The 24,755-nt window shown below is 45.4% G+C and overlaps 1 protein-coding gene and 1 non-coding gene across 6 annotated transcripts in view; both read left to right on the top strand.

Moving 5' to 3' along the window:
- Window positions 1-24,755, top strand: part of RALGAPA2 (Ral GTPase activating protein catalytic subunit alpha 2) — a 265,479-nt gene that overhangs the window by 104,334 nt on the left and 136,390 nt on the right. For all 5 annotated transcript variants that reach the window (XM_074347799.1, XM_074347798.1, XM_074347800.1 and 2 more), the window contains 7 exons: window positions 1,366-1,560; window positions 2,927-3,024; window positions 8,070-8,160; window positions 9,515-9,691; window positions 18,940-19,133; window positions 19,676-19,774; window positions 20,007-20,162. In XM_074347799.1, coding sequence (XP_074203900.1) covers window positions 1,366-1,560; window positions 2,927-3,024; window positions 8,070-8,160; window positions 9,515-9,691; window positions 18,940-19,133; window positions 19,676-19,774; window positions 20,007-20,162 — 1,010 coding nt within the window. The remainder of the gene's footprint in view (window positions 1-1,365; window positions 1,561-2,926; window positions 3,025-8,069; window positions 8,161-9,514; window positions 9,692-18,939; window positions 19,134-19,675; window positions 19,775-20,006; window positions 20,163-24,755) is intronic.
- On the top strand, window positions 7,510-7,616 carry LOC123613669 (U6 spliceosomal RNA). Its single transcript, XR_006721057.1, has one exon. It is a non-coding gene; the product is annotated as a U6 spliceosomal RNA (small nuclear RNA).

The following is a 24,755-nucleotide window of genomic DNA, read 5'->3' on the forward strand; positions in this document are numbered from 1 at the left end:
TGACAGTCACATGGAGGTGGAGTTCATGCCTGCAGGAGGGAGTGCGGGGTCTGCAAAGGGAGGCAGCCGGGGGCCACATGCAGGACCCTGGGGCGAGACCCGTGGGAGGGGCCCAGGCAACAGCAGAGGGAGGTTAGCCTGGAGGACTGAGTGACGGGGGAAGGCAGCAGGTGCCCCGTGGGCTGGGGCTGCTCAAGGCTGAAGTGACCCAGAGCCCCTTATGGGGTCAAGGCCGCTGGGGAGATCCAGGGGAGCCCTGTGCTCACCGTGCGGGCGCAAGCTGACTAGATAGTGATGGGGACCCAGGCCTCAGCAAGAGGAGGGGTGCCATCAGGTCGTTGTCTGGGGTCACGCAGAGGGTCGACGAGGGGTAAGGTTAGGGGCCGATGACAATGATCACGTTGCCAGGGATGCTGTGACCCCGAACCTGTGGTTCCAGGGAGAGAAAGTGGGGTGATTCTTTGCAGTAATTCCAGGATTAAAGTGAACCATGGAGTTTAGAAACGAGCGCAGAGGGACTTGGTTGTCTAGGGGAGTCTGGCTTGTGGTGATTCTGGCTGAGCTCATCCGGTGGTCAGGACTCCTGGTGGCTTCCTACTTGTTGACGTGCATTTATTGATTCTCTAAAACTGCCAGGGGATCATTTTCGTACTTTAGTGATTGATTCAACCTTGCGTTTGGTGATATAAGCCATTAGATAATTATTGTATTTTATTTTGGACAGCTGTACATTTCTCTGTTAAAAGGAGTAGTAGAGTTGAAAGTCCCTTTTTTTATGTTTAGTTGCAGTGGAGTTGACTCAGTGTCGTGTTAGTTTCAGGTGTACGGCAGTGTGATTCAGTCACACATAGGTGTATAAGCATCCTCTTTTGCGTTTTCTTTTCCATCATAGGCACTGACTATAGTTCCCTGTGCTCTGCTGTAGGACCTTGTTGTTTATCCTGCTTCCTTTTGTCTTCTTTTAGGGCGTGTATGTGTGTGTGTGTGTGAGAGAGAGAGAGAGAGAGATGTTCTGCTCTCACACGTGGAAATCACCTGCCCCCTGCATCTCCAGCATCCCTCTCTCCTCAGCAGGCCTGTCCCTGAGACTCCAAGTAATTCTACAGTAGTTCTCAACCGTTCTGCTTTCTCTGTTTTTTCCCCTTCACTTTGGTTGAAATAAAATACTTCGTAGGACTTACAAGGAACATGTGCTCTTAGCAAGTGCAGAGAACCTTATGTAAATGCAGATAATCTAACTGCACACTTTTTGTGGGGAAAAAACTGTCTAAAACGACATTTTCAGGATCAGTTGTCTTCAGTAGTGCAATTATTTTTAGGAGTTTTGAAATAATCTCCCTGCATGTTTTGTGTTAACGCCCACAGAGGTCGAAGACAGCGCACAGTCAGAAAACGCACCTGCAGCCGAGCCTGGGCACCTGGCAGCAGTGGAGCCCCAGCACGTGGTCCGGAGCAGCAGCACGCCTGATGTCACGGGGCCGCTGTGCCCCTGCACGCCTCCGGGTACCAGCGCTTCCGGTACTCACGGGACCATGGGCTCTGGCCGCGATGAAGCTGCAGGTCGTGCTGCTTTCCTAACTCTCTATTTCAAGGGAATTTGCTTCATAAGTTGATTGCAAAGATGTGATTTCTGGCAATGAAATATTTTCACTACTTACTTTAATCTATCTAAATTATTTGTGTGTGTGTGTGTGAGAGAGAGAGAGAGAGTGTGTGTGCACTTTTTTCAAGTGTGGCGTGTGTGAGGACTCGAAAAAAGAAAGAAGTCCAGGGTGGCTGGAGTAGGTGGGAGACAGAGAATGTTCACCACGGGTGAGGGAGGGCAGCAGCAGGGCATGAGGGGTGAGGCCTGAGTGAAAGTCGACACTGAGAACAGAGGCTGAGCAGACTTGTGACAGAGTTTATTAGCAGCGTGTAGGCTCTGCTGAGGTTGACAATAATAACTTGTAATCGTGTTCATCTACACAGTTCTCCAACAACTTTCAGCAGCAACAGGCGTGGGAGGCATAGAGGCAGATGGTTAGACGTGTAAACAGTGAATAATGTATTTTAAAACGGAAGCACAGGTTTACATTGTGTTTGGTGTCAGTGAACAAACTTAATTAGGTGTAGTGTCATGAGTTAAGAAATCAACCACGTTCTTAATGTCGGGGTCACATTAGCCTCATCAGAAGAGTAGGGAAGTCTCCTGTCTTAGAAATACTCTTGAAATAAGAAAATACAAGGAAAATAATTTTAAAATGTGTTATGTGAAGGATTTTCTATTCTCTATTTTGTGTAAGATCATTATGATTTTTTCCCCTTAAATCTTTGATAGAATCCATCAGCTGCCTGGAGTTTTCTTCTAAGAAGATTTTAAAGTATTGTTCAAAATTTTTAATCATTGTAAGACTATCCGTACTTTCCTTTTCCTGCTTAATTTGGATAAGTTGTATTTTTCCTAGAAATTCATTCAATTCATGCGTTTTTTTTTCCCCCCAAATTTTTTGGCCCCAGACTACTCAGAGGATATGATCTTTTCAGTGAGCGTTTGCAGGCTTCCTGGTGATGCTCCCTCTTCCGTTCCTGACACTGGTTGTGCCACCTGTCTTTGTTCTCCAATGGCGCTGAGCCTCCCCACTGCTCCCTTTTCCCGCCAGCTTTCCTGGCTGATTCGGGCAGCTCTTGTCTGAGACCCTCCCCTAGGGCCCCCGGGGACAGGCCTTGTCGCCCTCCCCCATGTGAACACGTGGCAGTGAAAGCTCTCTGTGCACAGAGACCAGGCCTGCAGGGCAGACTTGACCCCCGGCTGCCAGCCTGCCGGTCCGTAAGTCTTGTTTCCATGTCTTAGGATATCGAAGTGTAGTAATTACCTCAGTATAAAGTTTTTTTTCCAGTTTTATCATCTGAAATGTCCCTGCTGTCGATGTCCTCCACTGATCTCTAGGGCCAAAGGTGGAAAATGTACAGACGGGGAGTTCTTCAGAGCCCAAGCCTGTTCAGGAGAACAAAGGACACGTGAAGAAAGAACATGAGGGCATGACAGTAAGCTGTTTCCAAACTGTATTCGTTTGTCGTTAAAAATAAACAAACTGTTGGCACACTACGTGCATTTATTAGTAGCAGTGATATTTCGTCTTAAAAATTTTTTCCACTTAGATGTGTTTTAGGGCCAAATGACCTTGAGATCTTTTAAAGTCTTGGTTGCTTTCTGTGTAAAATTAGTCATGTTACAAAAATAGAAGGAAATGAGCATGAAAACAGAATTGCCCGCCTGGTCTGTACGTGCACTCTGTACTTTTAAGGAGGCATCCCTGCCTCTCAAACGTGCGTCAGACCCCTGTTCCTGAGAAACTTTACGTGGGAGCCTCCGCCTGACAGGAGTTCCTAGATAAGTGAGTTTTTGCAAACATCAGCTGGGGTTTTTTTTTTTTTATGTAAAATAGCATTTATTCTTTTTTAAACACAAATATGAAGTATAAAAAAGAAAATTACAAAGTAGCCCTAACTCACTTATGCGGATATTTCCTATTTATTCACTTTTTAAAAATTTAGGATGTATGAATAGAAGACTCAGACATCACAGAAAGGCACAAAATAAACCAAGAAAGTCTGTCCCTTCCCTTCCCTGCCTGGAAGATAACCAGTGTTCAGTGTCCTCTGTATAGTTTTTTTAAGAGCATGTACCAGCCTACTTTTACGTGCTGTATATAGATGTATATTATTTGTGTGTGTTTCAACAGTCAGATACACACCCACAGACTCACCACCAGCTTAGGACCCAGAATATTTGCAGCATGGCTGCGGTGGCCTGTGAGCCCTGTCCTTGTCCCCCGGAGAGCAGCTTTCTGTTGGCTTTGTGTGTATCATGTCCTCACTTTGCTCTGCGGTTTTCTCCGTATGTACGTATCTCCAAACACTGCACCCTTTAGTTTTCATTATCTTTAAACTTTGTAAAAGTTGTACTATTGCTTTGTTCACTTGTTACATGGCCCTCTGTTGTTTTCTCTGCTGTATGATATTCCACTGTGAATATACCACAGTTTATTTTTCCGTTCTCTGATTGATGGAAAGTTAAGACTGTTTCGCGTTTGCTTTTTTTTTTTTCCTAATGAAAAATGAAGCTGTGTACATTCTTGTGTGTGTTTCAAGATCTACACGTTTTAGGGGTTCTCTGTGGTCCTAGCCAGGAGTAGAATTGATGTTCTTTACGAGAGAATGTGTCTTTTCCAAAGTGGTTGGACCCCTTATGTTCCTCCAGCAATGTGTAAAGAGTTCTCACTCATCCACTTTCTTGTCAACACTTGCTGTTGTCAGATTTAAAATCTTCTGAGTCAAGTGGGTGAAAATGGGATCCCATTTTATCTTGCATTCCTCAATTTACTGATAAGGTTCAAAATCTTTCCGTGTGTTGATCGAGATCATATGTGTCTAATCTGGAATACCTCCTGATGTCTTTTCCATTTCCCAATTGGTTTCTTTGTCTTTTTCTCTTTTATTTGAACTGATTCTTTATATGGTCTGAATACCGATCCTATTTTGGTTATGTTTCTGGCTACTATCTTCTAACAGTGTGTGGCTTCTATTTTCACTCTCTCCCTGTTGTCTTATCAGGAACAGAAATTCTTAATTTTGATATTCTTGATTATAATTTTTAGGTTATATTTTAAGAAAGTTTTAAAATACCAACTTCACAGGGATAAAAATATTACCTTGTAATTGTAGGTGTTTCAGTTTTGCTTTATCCATTTCAGTCTCTCATCCACCTGGAGTTGATGTTTATGGAGTGAGGTAGGGATCCAGTTACATTTTTCCCCCCACATGGATAGCCACCTGTCCTGGGCCCCCTACATTGAGTTCATGCTTCCTTTGTTGATCTGAATTGCTACGTTTCTCTCACATACACTGTTTCCCAGATGTGGGAGGCTTTATTTTGGTGCCTCTTGAGTCTTTGGTTACTCTGTCTCTCTGGACAGTCCTACAACTAATTACTGTAGTTCCCCCACTTCCTTCCCCTTTTCCTCCCCCTTCTATGGAAGCTATTTTTCTACTGTCTTTTGTCTTTCATTGTTACTGTTGAGAAGTCTTCTGTGCATCCTGTGCGTTTGCTGTTCTTTGTCCTTGTCCTGCAGTTCCACTATGGTATATGTAGGTGCATTTTCTTTGGGTCTGCACATTTGTCCTTTGTTGTATATGCTGTGGGCCATGCATCTGTGAATACTTGTTCTTCCATTGTTTCTGGAAAATTTTTGGTAATCATTTCTTCAAATAGTACCTTTTTCTGTTCTCTCTGCTCTTTCCTTCTGGAATTCTGGGTAGAAATATATTTAGACTTTCTCATTCTGTCTTCCATGTCTCTTAAGCCCCCTTTCATAGTTTCCATTCTCCTTGGCTGTGTGAGTGCATTCTGGATAATTCATCAGATCTTTCACTCGGGTCAGTAATTCTCTCTTTACTCATGAACTGTCTGCTGTTTCATACTCCCATTGAGTTTTTTTGGTTCAACAGGTGTACATTTTGCATCTGAAAGTTCAGGTTCATTCTTCTCAAGTATCTCTTGTAGTCTCTAATAATCTCCTGTTGCCTGCTTGTTTTTGTGATTCTCTTCTTTTATTCCTTTAAAATAGTCACAGATTGGAATTCTAAATTCTTTATCTGGTTGTCTGAAATCCTTGGGGGGGGGGGTGCTGGGAAGGGAGTCTGAGTCCAATACACGTTTTTTCTGAGAGTCTGAGTCACTCATGGTGATTTATTATTTCCTTTGGTGTTTGGTGATCTTCGATTGTGAGTTCCTAGCTGGCAAATCTTAATCTACAGAAAACCTGGATGTCTGAAGTGATAAAGGACAACATGTGCATCTGTTTTTCCCAGGAACCAGGCACCAGGCAGTGCTACTGGAATCCTGGAGTCTTGGTTCTTTTGCCACTGGCAGTGGTGACACTAGATTTACCCCTAAGGTAGCCCATTTCACTGTCCTGGTTTCTGTTTGCTTCTGGGGGTGGGGAGAGAGTAAAATAAACCTCGCTTGGAGGTTTATTTTACTTTCAGTGAGCCCGAAATTTTTTTGGAGGATCTAGTTCTATAGTTGGAGGATAGTTCGTCTCTCAGAGAGTCAGAAGAGCCTGCATTCTCCTTTTCAATTAAGGAAATATCCTGGGAAATTTTCCACTATCACATGAGATACGTATCCTTCTTCAAGGCTGAGAAATATTTTTTCGTATGCTGTTTATCTTCTAAATATTCTATTCATGACCTACCTCTGTGTTTTAGCTTAATAATAATTCTTTTAATTATACATCTTAGCCCCCCCTTCGTGTGTTTGCTTGTTTAATATTCATTCCTTTAGTTGCTCATTGAATCCCACGTTTTTTTGTATACTCTGCACTGGAGGACCTTGAGTACATATCTTCATTTCTGGCTTAATTTTTTGTCTCACCAGTCGTGGGTTTTTGGTGCACACTCATAGTACATTCTCTTTAGCTGTTCATCCCAAAGATCAAAATTAAAATACTGGAAACTTTCCCAAGTTCCTCTGTCCATTGTCCATCCATCTGTCCTTCTTTCCGTCTGTCCTTCCTTTGTCACCATCATTCTCACAGACCCCTAGATTCATGTCTTTTTGTGACTTAGTTTTCTTCCACTTCCATGTCCATCTCTTGTGAAGCTCTCATGTCACCTCTTGTGTGTCATCCTGCAGCATTTTCTTTATTGTTTCTTCTCCTTTTCTACCATCAAAGCCGTATCTGCTCATTCCTGAATTCCCATTACAGTGTCCACAGCAGCTTTCTTCTTCACTCTGTCCCACAGATCGCTACTAGACATCTTTCCAGTTGTGTTTTGAATCACAATAAGGTGTAGACTGGAACGTACAGTTGCTCATTTTGTCAGAATAGGGGTGCAGTCCCCAAGCCTGAGGCCGACGGGGCGCCAGGAGCTGCCTCTTGGGGAAGGTGGTCTGCCTCGTTTTCTCGTCGTTTCCCATCTGCGCCCGCCGCCCCGCGTGGCCTGCTATAATCAGCTTCTTTTCCTGCACGTAGAGCTTGCAGATCACCGCTCAGTGCTTCCTGCCCTGACCCCTCCTGCCTTCTCTCTGCCACCTCCTGTCTGTCGGCTCCTTGAGCAGCCCTCCTGTCACTGTCCACCAGTGAAGGTAACGCTCTATTCCGTGCACCTTTACACAGAGTTGACTTGCCTGTTCTGTCAATGTACGCTGTCATCGTTTTGTGTGATTGGTGTGCATTTTGTGTCTCTCCGAGCGAGCTGTGTAAATTTCAGAGGCTGCAGATTGCCTCCCAGCGTTTTAGTCGTCTGTGTTTAACAAAAGGGCCGGTGCTGAGTGGTGCTTAGGAAAGCCCATTGCCCTGTCACAAGGAAGGCACGGGTGCCCTTCAGACGTCCGGGCGGGGCTGGCGCCTTCCCTGCAGCACACGCACCGTCCGCGGGGCACTCAGGGCTCCTGGGGGGCCGTGCGCATCGTCCGTGTATGCTCGAGCAGATGTACAAATAGGGCTTGAGAACAGTTTCATCCCAGCGCTCGCTCCGGCAGCACATATTCTCAGATTGGAATGATACAGAGAAAATTAGCATGGCCCCTGCGCAAGGATGGCATGTAAACTCGTGCAGCGTTATGTGTTTTTTAGTTTGGGATTTGTAGATACAGCTCTGTATGTAAAAAAGGTGAACAGCAAGGACCTAGTGAAAGCACAGGGAACTATATTCAGTACCTTACCTATAATTAAAAAGACTATGAAAAGAAATACATATGTATATGTATAACCGAATCACTATGCTGCACCAGAGCTAACACAACATTGTTAATCGACTTCAATTAAAAAAGTTATTTCCAGGTAACTTGGCATCTCTTCTCAGTAGACCAGTTACATGGATGTCAGCTGACAAGGTAGTAGCCTTAAATTTCAGATCTTGAGTAATTTATAATTAAATTACAGTGATTTGTGGACACATATCCTTCAAGGGGAAACGTCATTCAGTTTTTTGTTGCTGTTATTATTGTTCCTTTTCTAGAAACTTCACAGTCCTACACAAATGAAAACTTCCCTGTAACAAATGTATTTTCTTTCTGTCTGAAGATCTTAGTCCGAAGAAGCAGCAGCCCGGCTGAACTGGACTTAACAGATGACTCACAGCAGACGCAAGGGAAGTGCAGGGAGAGGCAGAAGAGTGAGTGCCGGGCGATGCGGTCGTGTTCCTCCAACGTCAGCGCTGATGTATTTCGTTTCCTTGTGACGTTCTGACTTAAATGATCTGAAGAGATGTGGCTGTGAAATGGGACGTTTTTATTGTTGGGATCCCAAGGTCGATGGGGGGTTAGTCCACACATACAATAGAATAGAACAGTCCTGGTCAGTTACCTGAGCTTCCGAGGCCTGTCTCCCCACCCCGGGGCTGTTCTCCAGGTGAGAAGCACGGCCAAGGCTGATGGCTGGGCAGCAGACAGACCTGGGAGGAAAAATGATCTTTCCCGCAGAGTTTCCGCAGGGTAGGAGCCAAAGCTTCGGAAGTACCTTGCAGTCTGTGGTATAAATATTTAAAAAGTAATATTTGGCTGGGATGCCAAGGCCTACCGCCATCCGCTATGAAATGCAGCCCTGATACTCTGCTTTCCTGAGGTCCGCTGCCAGGCCCCTCCTTCTCACAGCCGCCCGGGGCGCAGGGCCTGCAGACCCAGGGTGGGTCTTGGTGGAGGGCAGGGCAGGGCTCTCAGGCCCCTCCTGCTAGAGTCCTGGGGCGGCTGAAGTTAGGGACCTAACAGGTGGGCAGCGGGGACGACTCTCAGTTCTCCGCAGGTGAAGAGAGGACAGCAGATTAGAAGCAGCAGGGCTGGGGGATGGTCAGGAGCAGATTCAGAGCGCGGCCCAAGAGGAAAGGGCAGACACCTAATGTCCTTATGAAGCCAGCGGGAGACTTGGAGGATCAGACCCCTCCTTGGAGTCTTGGGTCTGCCTTGAGGCCAACTAAATACCCTATCAGGTTGCATAGCCTTTGAAAGCATCGCTGTATGGTAACAAGTTAGAACTCCCATGTTTCAAGGGGAGAGTTTCTGTTGGAGAAACTCGTGCGTGGGACACCTCATACCCCTCTGGGTGCAGGTCCACACCTCGGCTTGCGGTACAGCATCACTGGGCTCTTAGGCTGGCAGATTAAGCCTGCATTTGTGGCAGAATCAATTCCTACCCTCTTCCTCCCCCCCCACCCCCGCCTCTGTTTGTAGTTGAATAAATCACCGTAGAAAACTTAAGGACTTGGTGCGATCTTTTGCGCACACGGACCGCCGGCCGCAGACCCCGTGAAGAGAGTGCCCCGGGAGTGATGTGTGCGGTGCTTGTGATGACGGCTGGCACCCGGCGCTCGGCACCTCGGTTCTGTTTACCAAGAGCCCCAGTGGGCAGCTTCGGAGCCCCGGTCCCCTGAATGATTGTGGCTGGGTCTGCTGTCTGGCTGCTTGTGTGTTGGCTGGTGGATTCTCCGATTCCTCGCTGTCTGTCCTCTCAGACTGCTTCTCCCCTTCTGCCAGGTGACAGTGTCAGCAGTGACACAGCCCTGAGCTACAGCACAGAGGCAGAGCTGGCCCTGAGCCCGTGGCCGACCTGCGAGGAAGACCCCGAACTGAGCTCTCCCACGGATGCTGCGACTGACTCCGACGCCCGCCATTGGCTACAGCTGAGTCCCACTGATGCTTCCAACTTGACAGGTAGCTGTGTCTTCGAGAAGAGGCACCAGTGTTAACAGTCGGGAGGTCCCACAGTCTCCTAGGTGCAGGGACTCCAGGGGTCTTTAGCACAGCGATGCCGGGGGCGCCCACCCCAACCCCCGTCCGTAACCAGCTGTGAGTTCTCAGACCCCTGTGTGCAGAGCGGGCTGAGACAGTGGCTGAAGGGCAAGGAGGCCGCCACGCCAACAACCACTGTCCAGTGCGGGAGGAAGTGACTCATTTAGCCACGACCCAATTTGCTTTACTCTGGAAAAGCATAATTTATCCAACTTACACGTGTTGTATATCCAGGATAAGTTAAAGAATTTAAGTAGCTTATTGATTACTGTTTTCTTTAATTTTACTATAAAACATTTGATGCATGCAGGGTAAGTTGTGATACATCTGTGAGTTATGGGCCATGGTTGTAAAATGAGCCATGGTGAGCCTGCAACCCAGCGACAGAGAACAGCTCCCAAGCCCGTGAGGTTCCCAAGAGGCCCATCTGTCATCCTGTGACCCTGCCCCCAGTGTTTTGTTTTTAATAATCATTCCCTTCTGTATGGTTTTACCATACATATCTGTCTCCTCAAACAATATATCATTTAATTTTTGTTTTAAGCTTTTTCAAAATGTTGTCATGTTCTGTATTTTTTGTAACTTCCCCCCCTTGCATATTGTATTTCTAAGATTCATGAATAGATTACAGAGCCAAACTTGCTGGTGGGCATCCAGGCTCTGCCGAGGAGTTGCTGGGTGGCCTGGAGCAAGTTAATCGCTGTCCTTCAGTTTCCTTTTTGTAGAACGGGGATAGTAGCGGTCCTTACTATACGGTTGTTGGAGGAATCAGTGAGTGGACATCCCAGTCAAGTACACAGAACAGGGGATAGGGGAGCGCTCTGCAGTTTTAACTGCTCATACACCCACTTACACGCCTGCACACATGTGCACACACACACATCATGTGGCCCTGGGAAAGTGAACCTCTGAAGGCTCGGTCCCCTCACCTGTGTGACAGGGAAGCTCAGTGTGGGAGACGCTGACCCCACGTCCTTCCTGGTCCACCGTATTCCTGGGTCCACAGACATCTTTTACGAGAACAATTCAGACAAACTACAAAGCATGTGTTGAGTAAAAGCGGTGTTAGAATGCTGAAAAGCATTTTAAAATTAGAAATAAAAACTAAAATTCTAACTTGAATACACTTTTTTTAACCAAGCAAACTGGTTTTCATTAATTACGGTGTAAAATTTAACCACTCCCTGATGTTTTTGGGAACTTCTGATGGAGTAACGTTAAAATTTGCATATAAAAATGGTGTTGGATAACATCTTTCATCTGTGAGGTAAGTAAGACTGAGAAGTATGATCTTCATGTGTGTTTAACGTATATTTTAATTAAGACTAGAGAAACAAAGGGAAACAAACCAGTTAGCTGTAAATGAGTAATGCGTTGCTTTATAATGCTGTGGTGTCGTCCCTAAGCGACAGTGGACGTTTCTGGTCTAAGTGTTCACGCCTGCCGATGGTAGACGCCTCGTAAAGTCAGCGAGAGAATGATTGGCAAAGTCATGAGCTTAGTTTTACAGATTAGTAGGTAGGAATTTGTGCTTCTCAAACTCTTGGTTCTTTTAGAGATTATTTAAAATTCTTTATCTATATAGTGACATGTAGATATGTATGATGATTTTGAATAATACTACTATGAATTTATAAGGAATTCCGCCGTTTACAAAGAACTTGGAGACACTCTCTTTGATTCCTATGGTAAGCAGTTCAGGTCTTAAAACTCTGTTTTATAGACGGAGAAGCTGAGACCCAGAGAAACCACGTTGCCTCCCTGGAGAGTAAAGACCAGAGCGGGAACTGGCTTCCAAAGTGTTTTGGCTCCAAATGCGGAGCTACATCTGTTCCTTTTTTCTGCGCTGCTGTTAAAATTACAGCTGCAAACCCCTTTCAACTATTTGAGAATCATTAATACATTTATGGAATAAATGGCCTCTTTGGGTCCAACATAGATTATCCAAGGGAAATTATCATGGTACTATCGGAGGCGATACTGAATTTTCCGTAAGTTGAATTTACTTCAACAAGAACTAGTTTTAATTACTTTTATTGAAAAGAAAGAAAACTGGGTGATTACCTCTTTTGTCTGTCCTCTGGAGAGATTAGTTCTGATCCGCCTCTGAGTTGCGTGGGACAGCTCCATTTAATAAACTTGTGTCGGGTAATTTTACATGATGCACTTTGGGTTGTGATTAACTCCTCCAAACACTTAGTTCTTCTTTGAAATCCTAACATAGAGAATCAGTACACTCAGTTCAATAGTTCATCTTGTCATCTGTGAAAAGGACAAACTGTAACATGATAAGGTTTAAGGATTAACGCAGTTCTGAATTTAACTTTCTGTCCTTAGGAGAACAATTTCTTCATAAATGGACAAAATAAAACTCACGTTAGCCTAATCTCTAGGACATGCAAACAGAGTGACCCAGCAATTTGCCTGTGTCTCTGTTTCTCATCGAAAACCCTACCAATTATCAAATGCTTAGAATAATAATAAGATCTTAAATTCCTTTATCATTGGCAAGCTAACAGTTCTGTTCCTTATTTGCTTTCTTATTTAAATCACTTCATGTTTTCTGAAAATACCAGCTAGATTTATTGTGTGTTGTTTCAGAAGACATCTGGGGTTTGTATGGCAGGACATGCAGACATGCACATGATTGTCTTGAAGGAAGGAGTTCACATGCACAGGTCCCTAGAGATGGGGCAGGGCATGCCACTCGGGCACCTGGGGAGGCAGGAAGAGACGGGGAAACATGGGCGTTAGCCTTTGTCATCATTTCCGTGGGAAAGGGGAGGCAGGGCAGGCCAGGCAGGCTCAGGACTGGCTGGTTTGGATGACTGCAGCAGACCCTGGAGCACAGACACTGGCCCTGGTTGCCTGGTCCCTGGCCCGCAGTGATCAGGGCAAGGGGGTATCTGTTTGATGGTAAGAGCCATGTAGAGGCGGTGGTTGGGAGGCCTGAATTTTGGACTGTTGAGTCTGCGTGTGAAAGACATGCTCCCTGGTGAGCTGTTCACCATCTCTAGGAATGAGCTAACCCTGGGACAGGCAGTCCTTTCCTGTCAGGGCAGCCCCAGTGCCAGAGCAGCAAGAATACCAAAAATAAGAAAATCTGGTTAACTCGTGCGTGAGTTTAATTCTGTTGAGATTGTGATTTTCGGGGGGAATATTTATGACTCTGTAGCTAAGAATCAGTATTGCTGCTGAACTCATCTTCTATTCAGCAGATTCAGCTTATAATCTAGAAATGCTGCTTTTGATGCTGTAAGAAATGAACAGATGAGTAAGGCATGGCTACAGCTGACTTAAGGGCTGACCAAGAGGACCGAAAGTAAGGCATTTATTCTGATGAGAACAAATGATGTGATAAGTGCTAAGAGATTTATTTAAAGGGAGCTTTAATCACAGAGATAGATGAAGGGACTGGAGTATAAAATATACGCTGAATCCACACAGACATGGAACTGTGATGCGTGAGAGGTGGCCCTCCCGGTCTGACCAGGGAGGAGTGTGTTGCCCCACAAATGCCTGTGGGGCAAGTGTTTCTTCCACAGGGAAGAAAATGAAATAGAATCCCTACCCCATACCTTGCCCACTGCCAAGTGCAGGAAATACGTAAATGCAAAAAGGAAATTTCAAAACCTTTTGGAAGAAAATATCTTCTAAAAATATGTCTAAGACCTTAGGGTAAGAAAGGTTTTCTTTTCTTTCTTTTTTTTTTTCAATTGAAGTGTAGTCAGTTACAATGTGTCCGTTTCTGGTGCACAGTGTAATGTCCCAGTCATACATATATATACATAGATTCTTTTTCATTTTCTTTGGGAAGGTTTTGTTAGATGAAAAAAAATTCTAACCATAAGAGAAATGTCAATCACTAATTTAACTTCAGCACAATTAGGACTTGACTTTCATCATGGAAGAAACTTTAAGCGTCCCAGGTTAGCAGAACCTGGAGGGTGAGCGCCAGCTCTGGCGCTCCTGCCTCCCCAGGCCATCAGATCGGTGGTATGTTTTAAGATAAGGTTCCGTAAGAAGTGGTTTCCAACATTTTACCTTTGTCGGGAGAGGCTCATTGGGTGGCTCTGCTGCAGGATGAGCTCCAGGAGGGGGACTGTGGCTGGTTGTGTCCACAGCTGCTCCTGGCTGCTGGAACGGTGCCCGGCAGGAGAGGAATGGTCAGTATGTACTTGAACCAATGACTGAAGAAGCTTTAAGCTGCAGGCTATTGTTCGATTTAGCTAAAAACAGCAATTACATTTTAACATTTAAAAATAAGATTCAGTTTCAAAATCTCTTTATATTTAGTATATTTATCACAGACCTGCCTCTAAATGTCATCACAGAAACCTTTTACCACTTCTGCTTTTGATTACGGCTTCTCCTTTTAATTTTCACCATTACCTGCCACCAAAACTGTTTTTGCAGGAATGGTTTGTCCGCATTCTCTGCCATCGCACACGTTTTTGGCGTTTTCACCAGACTTTGATCTGCTTTGAAGATAGAAAATGTTATCAAGAGAAGTGATGATGATAGGGACCATGGGCTGCTCACCTTTGAAATCTTTAAAATGGGTGCTGTGTGTCCCCGGCAGGCAGACGAGGCAGGAGAGGAGAGTGGGCCACCGTGGGCACCAGCACGCCACCTCGCCGGTCTCCTCTTTGGATCAGCAAAGTCTAGACTTGATTTTTCTGGTCCCAGAATCAAGGTGTTTCCATTGAGCCTTTGGGTTGGTGCCTTTGGTTTAGTTTTCAAATTAAAAGGGAAAATCATTTCCAAGGCCCTGGCTGTGTTTCCTCAGCGCTTTCCAAGCTACGTAACACTGTTGCCACATGAAGTCGCCGTGTGGTCACAGGTGCCTGCTGTCCTTGTTACCAAGACTTACTTCATGGCTAAAGTCCTTGGCAGATTTGCAAAGTTCAGAACTTTAGGTTACTCTGTGGAAGTCCTGTATGTGTTTGGAGAAAGGTGATATAGTTTTATTTGTTGGCAAGGTTACCCACCTTATTTTTTTAATGTCTCTGTAACATTGAGTAATAATGACCCAAGAAGATACTAGGCTAGCATACCGTCTTGCTCATGAGACAGAGGAGAAACTAAGTCTTTGGTATTTTTAAGGCAAACGTGGAATTTCCTGCAATCTCTCAAATCCCAATTTTTAATTAAGTGCTGCTCCACTGAGGGACCGTCCACATGTAAAATGTCAGCATCTATTCTGTGGCTTCTGTCACTGGTGGAATCATTTTGGGCAAAAACATTTCGAGTTATTAAAATATTTTTTTCGTAATAATATTGAGCATGTAATCATTCCAGATACTTTTAAAGGACTCCCTGTGTTTTGCTGACGTGATGGAGGATGTTGCGTAGATTGTACCACTGAGGTGGACGTTTCTCTGAGAGCAGAGTGGCGCCGAAGCAGATCTGTTATGAGGGCTCCTTCCATGGCGGACACTGCATTGGGTGGCAGGTGGCAGGGAAGGCAGGTAACAGGGCACCTGGCCCAGGTTGCTCGGAGCTGTCACTCAAGGGAAGTCCCAGTGTGACCGGAACTCTGCGGGCTCATCTCTGTCTTAGGTGGCTGCATCTTAGGGGTAATGGTTGGGGTGAAACAAAGCCCTAAGTTTTCTAACCCTCTTATTTTTTTCTTTTTCACTGCTCAGGGGATTTAGCGGCCTCGTGGCGCTCTTCAGGGGAAGGATAGATGCTGTTTGATGCTGCTTGCTCCCTTGCAGGCCAAGTTGGTTTGTAGGGCTCACGGGGGCTTCAGCACACCCTCCCAGACTGGCAGGCTGGGTACCGCGCTCCCTTTGCAGACTGAACGTCAGGAGGCTGAGCCTCTCTGTGGGGTTTTGTCAAAGGCAGTGAGCCCAGCAGGCGGGGTCCCAGGCTTCTGCAGGCCCTGCACGCACCGGTGCGGGAGCTCGGCCTGGCACGCGTGCATCTGCCCAGCGGGTTCCGTGACACCCATGTGGGGAGTACAGACGTGTCTTGCTCTAAGAGGGAACAGTGCTCCTGGGTATGGGAAGGCCTGACCCCCTGCGCCATCCTCATTAAATCCTTGGTTTCCGTGTCTTGGGATCCTTCTGTAACTACTACAGTAAGCCACTCGCGGCCATCACGGGCGCGAGCTGCAGGCACGTGGAGCCGTCCCTGGATCTGCCCTGTCTCCTGCCACACTCACTCCTGCCCCTCGCTGGCTCTGGTCATTCCTCGACGTGGGTTCCTCCCATCCATGGATGGTGCCTCCATTTCTGTGATTAGGCCTTAAAAACCCCACAGCGTCAGCACCCAGCGTGATGTTCCCGGTGGCGGCGATTCCCTGCACATGAGTCCTCCTTCATTTGTACGGGGTGAGGAGGACAACTTTGGGAACGATTGTGTCAATAACGGGGGTGGGGGTAGGTGAGGGGGATTGGTGAGGGGTGGGACACAACTCTTTACATCGCAAGCAGAGACTAAAAAGAGAAGCAAAGCCAAGGTGGGTTAAACCCAAACCCTAAAGTAGGTTGTAACTCAGCAGCTGCAGTAAAGATAAAATGGCCCGAACTCAGTTAGCATCAGAAACTCCTGGGTTAGGCTGAAGCAATAAAGTGCAGCCGTGTGACGTTTACAAGAGGTCGCCTGAATACACAGGGGAAAGACACGAGTGTTGATAGAAGGGAAGGAAGGTGGGCCACCGGTGCAGCTCCGTGTGGTCAGCCACGTAAACTTTAAGGCAGAAATCATCTATTAGTGACAGCAGTAACTATGAACTTACATGAACTTCAGAGCTTCCAGCTGTATGGAGTAAAATTTACTAATGATAAAACCATGATCATAGTAGGAAATTTTAATATCAGATCTCATTAACTGATGAGTTAAGCAGAAAAAATATTAGAATAGAGAAGACTTACACAATACAGTTAACCTTGATTGAATGGAGAGCTATAGATATAAAAAATTTTGAAGTTAGTTTAAAAATACCTGTGATTTTTTAAAGCACATGGAACATTTACAGAAATTGACCAATTAGATCATTAAGCAAGCCTCAACAAATGTCCATGATTTGAAACTGTATTATATTCTGCAAATGTGATGAAATAAACTAAGAAGGACAAAAAGAAAAAGAGAAGAAAAATACACTAAGAAACTGAAAACTGCATTTCAGATAAATTAGGTCCAAAAAAAAATCAAATTTTGAACTGGAAAATATTTCTAACTGGACTACAGAGAAATGTAGCTGAAAACTTATATAGAGGAAAATATATGGCCTTAGGTGTACATTAGAAGCAAAGAACATTGATCTATGTTTCTTATTCAAAAAATTGGGAAAAGAATGACAATAATACATAGAAGTTGATTAAAAAAAAAAAACCCAATAAGGCTAAGCACACACACAAATACTAGGGAGCAGTAGGGAAGAGAAAGACCACTCTTCAGAGACATTCAGAAAATAGACAGTTAGGCAAGATTGACCCCAGAAAAAATACTGGAGGTGGAAAAGGGAACAGAGCTACAGAAGCAATGTACAATTTAAAGCTAATACAGTAGGTTAATTCGAATAGACATAAAAATAAAGGACAATTCCTAGTTTTACTGAAGCTTCAAATAAAAGAGAAACTTTCTCTTTCAACCTGTTGTAGATACAGGAAAGAAAGAAAGCTCCCTAACATCTACTGTTTACCTTGTGATACCTCAGTAATAAAACCAAAGTATTAAAAAAGGAAAATTAGAGTTTATCTCACTTAAAAGCATATAAGCAAAAATCCTAAATAAAGCATCAGCAAACGAAATCCAAGAATATTGGGGAAAGATCATACATCGGGGTAAGACAGTTTCTCTCTAGAAATGCAAATGTGAAAGCAAAAGAGTAACTAAGTAACTGAGTGATCCGTCATGACAAATCCCGGCTGAACAACATTCTGCAGAGTATCTGGTCAGTGCCCCTCAGAACCCTCAAGCTCATCGAAGACAAGGAAAGTCTGAGAAACTGTAACAGCCCAGAAGAGGCTAAGGAAACATGACAGATACATGTGATCTGGAACAGAACAAAGACTCTAGGTTGAAAATCAAAGCGCTCTCAATGACATAGGGGCTTTATAATAACGTTTCCGTGTTGGTTCATTCGTGACAACGAGCCCCACACTTGCTAAGATGTTGGTAACAGGGGAAACCGGGTGTGGGTTACATGGGCACTCTGTACTATCTTTGCAATTTTTATAAGTCGAAAACTGTTCTTAAAAAAGTATATTTTTAAAAAAGTGATTCCAGGAAAAATTGTTAAACAGAAAATAAATGTATTAAAAGTAAACAAAAATATGATCAACTAAGAACATGAAGTAAGCTCAAGAAATGAATGACAGAGGCATTTAAAATGCCTTATCAATGCATCTCCAGTCAAAGATAGCAGAATGGACAAACTCAGAGAGCCCCACTCGCGCCCTCAACCCCAGCCAGGTCACAGTAAGGATGTGTGTGAAGTTAGACGTAGATACCCCAGGGCGTCGATGGCAGGAGGAAAGTAGCACATTTTCCAAGTAGCAAACGGGTGACACGGTGACGGAGCCCTGGACCCTGTGTCAGTAGCAGGGGAAGCCAGGACGCAGCCTGAGGACCATTATTGCGGGTTCCCTGAAATGACCTGAAGATGCCCCTACGAGGTCCCTCAGGAGTTGGGAGGTAATGGCGGGGCTGGAAACAGAAGACTGTTGGTTAAGTCTGTTTAGGAAGTTGTTAGAACTTCACCCTGAAAGATGAAGAGAGAAGAATAAAGTTTATTTAGAGTAATTCTGTTTGGCAGACAGGCAGGGCTTCTAAAACATACCATTTAACTGGTATATGGTCAAGCTTGAAGCAAAGCAATCAATAAACCAAACTCGCCTTTTTTGATGGCCACATTCCCCGCCCATCCTACTGAGGTCCTCCTTCCCCTCCACTGCTTATGAAGCCCATCGCAGGGTCTCCAGGAACAGCCCTGTCATCTCTGGGTGGCTGCCCTTCTATGGAACAATCAGCCCCCTTGGACCTTTCCTCGTCCACTCCCCTGTCCTGCCCAGTTGTTGGCTGTTTCACACCTGGTCTTCATTATTTCGCTCTGAGTATGCATGTTTTCAAGCGGAGGTAGCTTGCACTAAAGGAAAAAAACGTTGTGATGATGAAATCAAAGTTGCGTCCACGGGGCTGACACGCGTTTTTCTCCGCAGATAGCAGCGAGTGCCTCGCCGACGACTGCAGCATCGTCGCCGGGGGGACCCTCGCCGGCTGGCACCCAGACTCCGCCGCCGTGTTGTGGCGGAGGGTCCTGGGAATCCTCGGGGACGTGAATAATATCCAGTCACCCCAGATCCACGCCAGGGTTTTTGGCTACCTCTATGAGCTCTGGTACAAACTAGCCAAGGTACGTCCTGCTGTGTTCCTTCTTATTCTAATGTGGGAAAATCGATCTATTCCTTACTGTAAAAGCCATGCTGCGCGTAACTCCTCAACATACTCTGGAACAAAAAAATGTGCTTGTTTAGACAAAGTGCGTTTGCTTATCAAAGAACAAATGATAATACTTGCAGTTTGGTCATTTTATAAATGCCTAAGAGTTATTTCATTTCATGTGTAAGTAGACTGTACTATAGGATGGTTAAGAATGGGATGTTATACAGTAGTTTTAGTTACTGGCTTTATAAAAGCCACACTGGCTTTATTGTACAAAATTTGAAAAATGTAGAAAAATGCTTAGAAAGTAAACCTCACCATCCACAGAATAAACCGATATTAATGTCTATTCTTATTTCTCTGTGGATAAACACATTTTTACAGAAGTAGAATCTTAGAGTATGTACAGTTTTCATTCTGCTTTTTGTTTTTGTTTGTAACATGCATTTCCCCCAGGTTACTACTGGGGTGGACTGTCTTGCCCTCCCTAAAATTCTTCTTGTTACGCACTAGATACGGGACAATCTAGCAGTGAGCCTGGATAACCAGTCTTCTCCATCTCCTCCCACCCTGACCCCACCACTCAGAATGTTTGCATCATGGCTGTTTAAGGCAAGTGAATGTGTGTTTGTTCCTTTGTTGTGATTTCCTCTTCCTCTTTCAAACTGAGTTTTAAAAAATGTAATTGCCCTCGACTGCATGTTTTGAAGACAGGCTGGGTCTTACTCAAGCCAGTGCCTCCCCCACCTCCATAAACAACTTTATGCAGAACTGAGAAGTAGATGAAAGGATGAAATGCATCTGCCTCTGGAGTTGATTAAATCTCTCCACGTCTCCTTGGCAGGCGACGACATTGCCAAAGGAGTATAAGGAAGGCAAACTCCAAGCCTACAAGCTCATCTGTGCCATGATGACCAGACGCCAGGACGTGCTGCCCAGCTCGGATTTCCTGGTGCACTGCTACCTCGCCATGCACCTGGGCTTAACCAGCGACGACCAGGTAGCCCTGACTCCTTCCTCAGGGTGCCCCACTATCTGGAAAGTGCACGTCACTCTGCAGGTTTAATTGTTGGGGTTTGTCAAGGCGCCTCCGAAATGTTGAAATCCCCAGTAGTTTCAGCCGCTCCACACACCGCGGCAGCAGTGGGCTTTCGGACACGTCAGGCAGACGCCTCCCATCCCTGCGGGTCTCGCTGCTGAAGTGCTGACTCTGCGCTTCACCAGCCAGATCTGAATTTTACTCTGCAGTCGGCCCACTTCTCACCCCTGCCTGTTGTCAACCTCAAAAATGATTCCTCTCAACCGCTTTTTGTTGCGGTTTGACATTAGATATTATTGGAAGACAATGATTTGGGTCACTTAAAAATGTTTGAAAACTATTGTTTTAGGGTTAGGAGGTTTTTGTGAATGACCTCACCCATAAACGAGGGGTCCTGACATCTCCTGACGAGGCCATAAATTCTCTCAGAGGAGCGCGAGTGGTGGTGAAGTTGAAGCAGAAGGCCGGAGGGAGCCTCTGACAAGCAGCCTGCGGCCCTGGCTATCCCTGGAGGCCCCCTGCTAGCGGGGGGCGGGGGGCGGGTGGGCAGGACCGCTGACTCTTGACCTCCTGCCTGAATATCAAGGAGGCAAGTGATGTGATTGGTTTGTGAAGCCACCGAGATGATTCTGGAGGAGGGACTTAGAAATGGGATGGTGGTAGGGTACAGTAGAAGTTGGGCCTGGACAGAGATTAATTAGGACGTGATTAAACAAATAAAGATTTTTTTGAATGGTGAGAACTAAAATGGTTGCATTGGAGATGGGAAGAAGGAATAGGAAAGGTTCCAGAGATTTTTAAGGCATTTAATTTTATGTCTAAGTCTTGGCCAACGAGAGATGTGCGGAGTCTCTTAGAATTTACTCGTTAAATTGTAGATAGCTTACCAGTGAACTGAAATCGTTCACAAACTACCAGGCGGCTGTCCTTTCTGTCTGTGTCTTATTGTTTGGGTGTGTGATACAGACACGCAGACTTTCTGACACGTCAGAGGACATCCTCCTAATTTGCCAGCCTCACCTTGGGCCCCATTTAAAACTCTTGTAAAATGTTCCCTGATAAACACCTTGAGCTTTAATCATTGAGCCTTTTCTCCAAAGTAACAGCCATACTGTCCTGCTGAGATATCTCTGTCATATTTGCTCCAGTTTCAGCAGAACGCTGGCTCATTTTTTTCCTAAATAAATGTGGAAGTATAGAGGTACCGGGAGACCTGTCTGTACTCCTTGCTCAGATATTTTGCAGCCTTTGTTGCTGGTGGAAGCATCTTTTCCAGCATGATGCAACTTGGGGCATGTGGAAGACCAAGGGGTAAAAATAGGGAAGGGAGGCAGCAGAGACGGTCGTGAGACCCTCAGTGATGGGACCAGAGGAGGAAGGGCGGGCTGCCCTGCTGCACTTGAAAGCAGCATTTTGCTAAGATCTACTTGGACGCGATAATGCTCTGTAGAACCCCCTCGTGAGGCAAACAAACTTGGACTTTGAAGTCAGCTGTAAACACTTGGTATTTCTAGGTTGCGTTTTCTGGGAAGTCACATCAGTGGGTGTGAGTTTAGCATCCTTCTATTTTAAAGTGTGTCGGGGTGACAACGAAACAATAGAATGAGGTGAAATGTGTACATTATAACATTTGAGAACCCAAAGCATTATTCCAAAAACTGGATTCTGCAGTGTAGAAACAGGAGTTTTCAAATTTTATACTTAAGATAATTTTCACATCTTAATGTATACCATGTTTCTGGGTAAGTTTGATCTTTTGTGGTTCACTGCAAAATACGTAACTCTTAAATGGTGGCCCATTGCTAGCGGTAATCCCAACATCCAGACTTCTGAGGCAACACTGGGATATCGTAAATCTCTGTTTTATCATCAGCCTATTGTTGAGGCCGTTAGAAGCTTGAATTTTTTAATGCATTTAATAGAATTGACTGGTTTGCTTCAGCCTTAACAATTAATGGTATATGTTATAGAAACCCTGACTGTCGGCCAGACAGAATTACTCTAAGTCAACTTTATTCTTCTGCCAGAAGAAAATTACGCAGAAGACTTTCTAATGAAAGAAAGTTTTCTCATTTAAGTAAGAAGTGTCTCGGGTGTTTAGGGTAACTTTTGGTCCACATGTCTAAGTAGGTCATGCTGGTTGCTCCCGAACTTACATGTACTTCTGGAAACACATGCTATATTAATTATGAAGAGAAAAGGAAGCATTTGCTGTAGAGACAACAGTTAAATTCAGTTTTGTAATTGACAGACTGCACCGGTGACTAGGGCCCTCCGGGGGCTGTTTCCGCCTCGTGAGGTTTCTCAGAGCCTCACTTCTACGTGGCCTGGCGCTAGAAGTCTTCGTTCCTACAGAGAGAAAAAAGTATATATAACTTATAACAAGTTTTTCCTTATTTTTTAATAAGATAAATGATAGTACATCGTTTTAAATTTTTTAACATTTGTTAGTTTTGTCTTACAAATGCAACCCGAGGCGAATTTCCTCCTTTGGCCTCTGGGTGGCACTCTTGTCTGCGGGACGCACCGCCACTAAGCCTTGGCGCCACTGGGAGGCCTGGCCTGCGAGCACGGAGGTGTGGCCTGGCTGTCTTTCAGATGGTTTCCTCAATCTGAGAGCCGCAAAATCATGTCAGTGGTGACTTATCAAGTGTTCAATCTGAAATAAGATCGAAGATGGTAAAAACTTTTTCCAAACGTTAAGGGTGCTTGTAGTACTTAAAGTTTTTTTAATTAAAAAAAAATCTGTAAAACAGGTGTGTCACAGATTACAGTACAATCATATAAAATCAGTTTCATCTAATCTAATAGCAAACGATTGAAACAAACGCAGTCATTTCTATATTTTAAAAAGTTATAATTAATAACGTGCACCCAACAGCCAGCATTCAAAACGTAGCACATTCCAAACCAGCTGTTTTCAGTGTTGTTTGGACCAGTTTTAGTTACTCTGACGACAGTTTAACAGCTAAATCAGCGACCTTAGCAACTGCATGTGTCCCGCGTACGTGTACAGTACAGGTTATGGTTTATTAGAATGACTGAGAAAATGATTTGAAATAGCTTCATTTTTCCTTGACTATGAATTTTTAAAAGATTGATTCTGTGACTGATTTAGAAAATAATTAGGGTCACAAAAACCTTGAAAATAACTACAGATTATGAATAAAATTCGGGGTGACTTGGGGGACTCCCCGGCCTGCCTGTGAAGGGGCCTCCCTGCTGACCTCCCCCTGCCGGGCTGCTTTGTGTCTAGGGGGTGGCGGGAGCGGTGGAGGGTCTTCATGCCCCCAGCACCCCAGTGCCAGACTCTGCTGGGGACTCGTGATGTCCTGTTGATCCTCCTCTGCGGTTCACTTAGAGAAATACCGTGGCCCGTTGCGTCAGCAGCCAAGGCTCAAAAGCTACTGAGGACTTCTGTGCAGTGCCGCACGTGACAGAGGCCGTCGGAGGTCCCGGGCGGGCCGGCTTACTCCGCAGGGTGCGCTTTCCCCTCCTCTCACGCCTGGCGCGTCGGGCAGACACACAGGCCTGTTGTGCTCCTGCCTTCTGTCCGGCCTCACGCGGGCTCTGGCCTTGGTCCTGCCCACCTCACACCCCACGCCGGGCGCCCCCGCCCCAGCCTGCGGACCCTCCCCGGCGCCTGCCCAGTTCCTCCGCGCCGTCAGCATCTCTTTCCAAAGCTGTTCCCACTGCCGCTCGGTTTGTCTAAAGCTTAGGCAGCTTTTTCACCTCCGTCTTCCCCCCAAAATATTTGGACATGAAAGGAGCTATGATTTGGTTTTATTAAAAACAGTTCCTATTAATTTCATCGTTATTTAAAACATATGGAAAGATCAATATGTGTGAAATGGAAAAGGACAGTTAAGGAAAGGAATTTTATTTTACAAATATTTCTAAGAATGTGTATCAAAGACTGGAAAGTTTCCTTTGCTTAAAATAAGTAAACTATTTTTTAACAATGACTTACAGATTTAATGTCGTAATGCAATTTGTCTGTTAAACACATCAAAGTTCAGTTCTCTTTTGAATGCAAAGCTGACATGAATGCAGAGTTACTGTTGCAAATTTGCATGTAGACGTACTGGGAGGCGCGGGTCTCTGGCGTTTCCCTCCCTGAAGTTGGGTTGTCGTAGTTGTGACACACCAAAAGCATGAGGCCTTGCTCAGGTGGAGAGAGACGTGGGTCCTGCCTGCAGCAGCCACCCAGCTGCCCACCTGCACCCTGACGGGGTGAGGTTGTGACGTGGTGTCACCGTGAGGGGGCCGGGCTTCAGGTCGGCCTGGCTGAGCTCCAGTCTTGGCTGCACCTCGGGTCGTGTGCCAGGGCTCCCTTATCTGCTAAAGGCAGGTGATGGCAGCGTCTGCCTCTGAGGGCGCTGGGGACTTAGAGGAGGCAGGACACGCAGCGCCCTCCACCTGGAGGCCTGGACGCGGCACCCCTGTGATGCTGAGGGGAGCGAGGAGAGGTCAGTCCCTTGATCACACTGAGCCTCACTTGCTCTCCTGATGTCTTAGAAGTTTGATTTTTTTTCCTTCCCCATCTGTTTTCTT

Source organism: Camelus bactrianus, chromosome 19 (assembly GCF_048773025.1).
Source record: "Camelus bactrianus isolate YW-2024 breed Bactrian camel chromosome 19, ASM4877302v1, whole genome shotgun sequence".
NCBI lineage: Eukaryota > Metazoa > Chordata > Mammalia > Artiodactyla > Camelidae > Camelus > Camelus bactrianus.